At 50.2% G+C, this 7,121-nt stretch overlaps 1 protein-coding gene across 1 annotated transcript in view; it reads left to right on the top strand.

Moving 5' to 3' along the window:
- CSMD2 (CUB and Sushi multiple domains 2) overlaps window positions 1–6,824 on the top strand; it is a 273,933-nt gene extending 267,109 nt beyond the window's left edge. The window contains exons 68-71 of the mRNA XM_053964332.1: window positions 568–655; window positions 1,411–1,549; window positions 2,977–3,151; window positions 4,004–6,824. Of these exons, the coding sequence (XP_053820307.1) occupies window positions 568–655; window positions 1,411–1,549; window positions 2,977–3,136 (387 nt within the window). The 3' untranslated portion in view covers window positions 3,137–3,151; window positions 4,004–6,824. The remainder of the gene's footprint in view (window positions 1–567; window positions 656–1,410; window positions 1,550–2,976; window positions 3,152–4,003) is intronic.
- The last annotated feature ends 297 nt before the right edge of the window (window positions 6,825–7,121 follow it).

Consider the following 7,121-nt stretch of genomic DNA (forward strand, 5'->3'; position numbering starts at 1 on the left):
GTGGCCGTCCCAGCCTGGATTTCCCTTCCTTGGAGCTGAGGGATAATTCCCAGAGCTGGGAGTGGCACTTCCCCAGCAGGTGACAGCTCCTCCTGCAGCTGGGGGTTGGTTTGATTGCCCTGGGGTTCCGGAATCCATCATCTCCCAGATAATGCTGGAGGAGAAACCAACGGGATTCTTTGCACGTGGATGTTTTGTATCTGCTCAACATCTTGCTGGAAAAAGCTGATTTTCCCTGCTGGAGCCAACTCCTCGCCCTCTGCCTGTGTCTGGGAGCCCTTTAGGGATCCAATGGAGCTTAGAAAAAACGTGGATCCAGCTGACCCATGGCCACTTTTTCCCTCTCCCTCTGGAATCAGCAATGTCCTCTCCGGTTTATCACAAGCAAGATTTTTTTTTTTAGCTTCCGTTCCTTTGAGAATGGAGAGTTTTCAGCTGTTGGGCAGTGAAACTCCTTTAAAAATGCCAGGGTTTTGTGGAATGAATGCACTTGGAAGGGGCTGGGATGAGCTGGGTGTTAAATCCAGGGAAATGTTGGATAAATCCATTGATTTCCCCTCTCCGCAGGTCTCCTCGGAGTCCTCGAGTGGCACCTTCGTGTACCAGGGCTTTGTGCGTGGCAAAGGCTTCGGGCAGTTTGGCCTCCAGAGGCTTGGTAAAATTCCTCGGATTTGCACTTTTCCCCTCGATTCCAAAAGCTCCATTCTGGCCTGGTGGGGGTTTCCAGGCAGGGAACGTTTCTCCAATCCCTGGCTTGAATTTTCCGCGCTTTCCGAGTTCCGCCGAGTTTGGCGTGAGGCTTGTGGGAGACAAACAGCACAAAACAAACAGCACGAGGATAAAATTTATCATTTGGGAACAAAATGAGGGACAACCTGCTGTCCAAAGGCAGGGAGAGTTTGGAAACGCAAACACCTGGATGTGGTTTTTTCCCAAATTCCCACATCCCTGCCAAGCCCAAATCCCATTCCCACCACAGAAAGTGTCTCCATCAGAAATCACAGAGGCTCTTGGGAGCTTAAACCACCCAAACTTTAAGCTCCTAAATACCTCTGAAAGCGTGGTTTGAGCTCTTTAATCCCTCAGGATTGCTGCGATCTCGTCACCTTTATGGATGCTCGTTATTGCAGCGTTTCAGAGGCTCCTTAAAGCCCAACTTCGTGCATCCAAGTTGGACCTTTTTGGCAAAATAAATCAATTTATACCTCCCTTTAACTGCAGCTGTAAATAAACGATGAGGCCTAAGTTAGGCTGGGTCTCCATCCTTGCCCATCCATTTTTAAAATTCCCTTTTCCAGCACCACTTCACTCATTTTGCTGCTGGTGCCACCTGTACCTCGAGCCAAGCCCTTTTCCCCCAGCGGGGAGTTTGGGAATGGGGGAAATGTGCTCCTTTTTGCTGTGTTCCAGACATCAGCATGATGGAAAACGACCCCGAATCCATAGGCCACCACTTTGCATCCAACAGCAGCTCCGTGGCAGCCGCCATCCTTGTGCCTTTCATCGCCCTGATTATTGCAGGGTTTGTGCTTTATCTCTACAAACACAGGTGGGTTTGGGGCAAGAATCCCAAAAGGTGAAAGAAATTTGGGGATTTGAGAGAAGCATCAGTGAGCTGGGCTTAGAATCCCACCTTTAGTACTGGTTTAATTCAGGAGGTGGGACAAAAACAGAGGTTTTGGGAGTTTATTGCAGGGTTTGTGCTTTATCTCTGCAAAAACAGGTGGGTTTGGGGGAATAATCCCAAAAGGTGAAAGAAATTTGGGGATTTGAGAGAAGCATCAGTGAGCTGGGCTTAGAATCCCACCTTTAGTGCTGGTTTCATTCAGGAGGTGGGACAAAAACAGAGGTTTTGGGAGTTTATTGCAGGGTTTGTGCTTTATCTCTGCAAACACAGGTGGGTTTGGGGGAATAATCCCAAAAGGTGAAAGAAATTTGGGGATTTGAGAGAAGCATCAGTGAGCTGGGCTTAGAATCCCACCTTTAGTGCTGGTTTAATTCAGGAGGTGGGACAGCAACAAAGAGGGTTTGGGAAATTGGGGGAATGATTCCAAAAGGTGAAAGAAATTCAGGGATTTGAGAGAAATATCAGTGAGCTGGACTTAAAATCCCCCTTTTAGGGCTGGTTTAAATCAGGAGATGGGAAAATAAAGCATGGTGGGCTGAAGATTTGGGAGAGGAGAGCAACAAGGGTTTTGCTGGCCATTAATGGGATTTGTGGAGGATAAAAAGCAAATTCCCCCGCCGTGGCTTTGAAGGTGGTGTAAACTCAGGTTTGCTCCTGTCGGTGCTGCAGATCCCAGGTTTGCAGGTTTTCCTGCCCCATCCCCACGGGTTTCCCCTGTCAGTGCCCTCCCTCAGGGCTGTCACCTGCGTGGGTGTCACCATCCTGTCCGTGACGCCGGATTTACGTCACGATCCGCCCGCGCGGGGTGTCGTGGTGGTTCCTTGACCCATCCCAAAAGTGCAAAAAGGCGAACGGCACGGGGCCGTCAGTTTAACCACAGCAAATTTATTGAGGTACCAACGGCAAATGCCATAGAGAGAGGGGACAGAAAGGGGAAATAAAGACTAGAGAGAAAAGAGGGGAAGGGGAATAGAGCTACCACGTCGAGATGAGATCCTCGGTGGTCCAGCCACGTGGATTCGCCGCCGTCCGCGGGGGTTCACCAAACTCTTCCCAAAAACTTAGAGTTTATGCAGTCTTTAGCCAAAACATCTGGCCAGAAGGTGGGGAAGATCGATGTGCCATCGTGGGGAGCCCCTTGGTCTGTGAAGCAGGTGCTGGCACGCAGGGACAAGCCACCACTTGCCAAAACCTGCTGGAATGCAGCACCTGCTGACAGCCACCGGGCAAGCGTCCACCTGGGCCAGGCCACGACTCCCGTCAGGGTCTGCAGGGCCCTCGCGGCGGCCGTGAGGGAAATGAAGGAAACTTCTGCCTCTCTCTGACGGGTTCTGTCCCCGACCCCGCAGGAGGAGACCCAAAGTCCCGTTCAACGGCTACGCCGGCCACGAGAACACCAACGTGAGGGGCACCTTCGAGAACCCCATGTACGACCGGAACCTGCAGCCCTCGGACATCGTGGCTGGCGAGGCCGAGTTCACAGTGAGCACGGTGTGCACGGCCGTATAGCGCCGGCCCCGCGCGGTGAGTGCTGGCCCCAAAATCCCCTCGGGATCCTGGAATGCGCGGGGAGCTGGAAGGGTTTGGGGTGGTGGAGTGAGGGGAGCTGGAAGGGTTTGGGGTGGTGGAAGGTGAAGGGTTTGGGATGGTGGAATGAGTGGAGTTGGAAGGGTTTGGGATGGTGGAATGAGGGGAGCTGGAAGGGTTCCCATGGGATGGTGGAATGTGGGGAGCTGGAAGGGTTTGGGATGGTGGAATGAGGGGAGTTGGAAGGGTTCCCATGGGATCAAGGAATGAGAGGAGTTGGAAGGGATTGGGATGGTGGAATGAGGGGAGTTGGAAGGGTTTGGGATGGTGGAATGAGGGGAGCTGGAAGGGTTCCCATGGGATCAAGGAATGAGAGGAGTTGGAAGGGTTTGGGATGGTGGAATGAGGGGAGTTGGAAGGGTTTGGTATCATGGAATGTATGGAGCTGGAAGGGTTCCCATGGGATGGTGGAATGTGGGGAGTTGGAAGGGTTTGGGATGGTGGAGTGAGTGGAGTTGGAAGGGTTTCCATGGGATCAGGGAATGTGTGGAGCTGGAAGGGTTCCCATGGGATCATGGAATGTGGAGTTGGAAGGGTTTGGGATGGTGGATTTTGGGGAGTTGGAAGGGTTCCCATGGGATCATGGAATGTGTGGGGAGTTGGAAGGGTTTCCATGGGATCATGCCATGTGTGGGGAGTTGGAAGGTTTCCCATGGGTGGAAGGGTTGGAAGGGTTCCCATGGGATCATGGAATGCGGGAGTATTCCATTTGGAATACTCCAATTTTGGGATACCAAAGGCACTTCCCCAGCATTCCCACATGTCACCACCAGCTCCTTGCTCTCCCAGATTCCCGTGGCCGGTGTCCAGTGTGGATGACTGTCCCACCTCGCCATCCATCCATCCCCTCCCCACCTCCCTGCTCCCGCCCCTGCCGAGGCTGCGGAGAAGCTGCTGCACCTCCCTGGAATTCCCCAGGGGCTGCTGGATCCACCTCCTCCATCCTGCTGGATCTCCAAGCCAAAGGTTCTGCTCCGGCCCCGCTCCCAGACCTGGTGGTGGGAAGGCTTTCCCGAGCTGCTCCCGGTGTTCCTGGAAGGAGCTTCCCAAACTTTGGGAGGAGCCCGGGCGACAAAGAGGCTGTGCACAAGGTGCTGGATTCGTGGAAAAACACCTGGATGGGACAGGATGAGGATTTGTGTGTCTGGGTTTGGGTTTCCGGTTGGATTTTCTACCCCAGGGCTTGGGCAGAGGAAGGGCTTTCAGTGGGAGCTTTCCAAACCTTGGGAAGCTTTTCCCCTCTTCCCTGTGCTTGGTTTTCCTTTGGGCGTTCCTGGCTGGATTTACGGATAACACCTGGATGGGACAGGATGAGAATTTGGGTTTCTGGGTCATTTCTTGGTTGGATTTTTCACCCCAGGGCTTGAGCAGAGGAAGAGTTTTCAAATGGGGCCTTTCCAAGCAAAACTTGGGAAACTTTTCCCCTCTTTCCTGTGTTTCATTTTCCTTTGTGCATTCCTGGCTGGATTTATGGAAAACACCTGGATGGGACAGGATGAGGATTTGGGTTTTCTGCATTTGGGTTTCTGGGTTATTTCTTGGTTGGATTTTCTACCCCAGGAAGAGTTTTCCAAATGGGACCTTCCCAAAACTTGGGAAAAGCTTCCCAAGGCTTTTCCCCTCTTCCCTGTGTTTGATTTTCCTTTGGGCACTCCTGGCTGGGTTTTTCCTGCCCCACGTTCCCCCTGATTCGAGCTGGGCCCAAATTCCTGATCAGGAATTCACTGCCAGGCGATGCCTGAAGGGACAGGAATATCCAAAGGGGCAAAAAATCCTCTCTGAAAAGAACTCAACAAACACCAATTCCCCCAAAAGCATCCCAAATCCTTTTCCCTTTCCAGGCTGATCCTCCAAAGGGCAATGCCAGAGGAGTTTTAATTCCCACCCCGAGCTGCTCCTGTTGTTTTCCCAGGGGCACTGAGTTTTCCTGGGATTCTGTGGGAGCAGGGAAGGCAGCCTGGCATTTCCCTCTTCTGGATCCTTGTGATGCAGAGTTTCCTTGGAGTCACTTTTTTTCAGGATCAGGGGAGGCAGAGGTGCCGTTCCCAGGTCACTGAGTCCAGGAGGCTCCAAGGAAAATCAGGATGAGCCCTTCGGAATGGGGGTTTCCATCCATGCTCCCATTCCAGCACGGATTTTCTCCTCCTCCCTGAAGCTCTGCCTGCTGAAAACCATGGGATAATTTGGGAATTAGGTTTATCCTTGATTTTCTGGGTGTAAATACACCGATACTTTATTTTTGTCGCTCCTGGCTCTCCCAGAGGGAGCAGAATTCCCAACCTGCCAAAAAAAATGCCACCTGTGCTCCCAAAAAAATGCCACTTCTGCTCCCAAAAATCCCACCAAGGTGCCCCGATTTCTCCCTGGGAAGTGGGAGCCGGAGCCCAAGCCCCGATCCGGCGTGGGCAGGGATCAGGGAAATGTTCCCACGTGGATTTGGGGACACTGGAGCCGGGTGTGCTCCCACCTGGAGAGGATCCCAGGGTGGAATTCCGTGTGCAGATGGATTGGGATGGTGCCAGTCCCAGCGGGACTCCAAGGGAATATTCCCCTCTTCCCTTGTCCCCTCTCCATCATTCCATCCTCCTGCTGCTGGAACAAGGCTGGGATAACCCCTTGGAATCCTTGGATGCTCCCCTGCCTCCAGCTGGGCTCTCCTGGCCCATCCCTGAACTTTTCCGAGCTCAATTATCCCTAAAAACCCCAAAGCCCAACCCCACCCCCCGCCCTTCCATGTCCCAATCCCAATTCCAGGACCCAAAACTCCAACAATCCCTGGAAGCAAGAGCTTGGATCCAAATTCCCGGGAATCCTCCCCTGGCTGCTCCAGGTGATTCCCACACCTGGCTCCCACTCATTCCATGGAAAAAAAACAGGAGAAACTCATGTCCAGGAGTGCAAAATAAATCCAAAATATTTAAAACCACCCAGGCAGGGAGAAGAGGGAGCTCGACTTCAACGGAATTCGCTGCTTTGGATCCATGAATTCCCTTTTCCTGCTGTTGCCCAGGGAGCCAAGAAAGTGGAAAAAGGGATTTATCCCTTTTTTTTTGCAAGCTGGCTGGGATCTGCTCCATGCCATTTCTCCATCCTCGTGCCCAGAGGACTTGCATATGGTTAAAAAAAAAAAAAAAAATATATGGAAAAAAGGGGAAAAAATGATAATAAAAGGGGAAAAAAATGAAGAAAAAAAAAAGGGAAAAAAATGAGAAAAATTATTAAAAAAACACAAAAAAAAGCTCAAATCCCTCTTTTGTACAGAGATATATTTTTATTAATTAAAAGTTTGTACAGCTAAAAAAATAAATAAAAAAAACAAAATGTAATTTTTTTTTCATTATCGTAGGGAAAAACAAATTAAAAAAAAAAAAAAGTAGTGGGAAAAAAAAAATCAGCTTTTTTTTTGTAAATGTAATAAAGTGTATAAATGGTTTCCATAAAAATGTACATATGGAATCTCTCCATGCCCCTGGCTTGTCTGCAGAACTCCCAGTTAATTTATCTGTCTCTGTATATGAGGCTTTTCCGTGTGTTCCCGGCGTTCCCTGCGGAATTTCAAAGCTATTTTCGATTTTGGACTTCCGAATAATAAAAAATCTCGATTTTTGCATTGCTTTTTCTTACAGCCCCCTGGTGCTTTTTTTTTTTTTTTTTTTTTTTTTTTTTTTTTTATTTTTTTTCATTCCCTTTTTTTTTTCTTTTTTTTTTTTTTTGGTGTTTGTAAGTGAATTCCAAAAGGTTTATCCCGGGATTTTCTGGACGTGCACACACCGCTCATGCAGGGATGGAGATTCCTGACTTTTCCAGCGCATCCCGGGAAAGAGGAAGGGGGAAAATTTCAAGAAGGGCAAATTGGGTGGGTTTGGATGAACGGATTTGGCTTTTCCAGCGGGATTTTATCAGGGAT

Source organism: Vidua chalybeata, chromosome 25 (genome assembly GCF_026979565.1).
Source record: "Vidua chalybeata isolate OUT-0048 chromosome 25, bVidCha1 merged haplotype, whole genome shotgun sequence".
Classification (NCBI taxonomy): domain Eukaryota; kingdom Metazoa; phylum Chordata; class Aves; order Passeriformes; family Viduidae; genus Vidua; species Vidua chalybeata.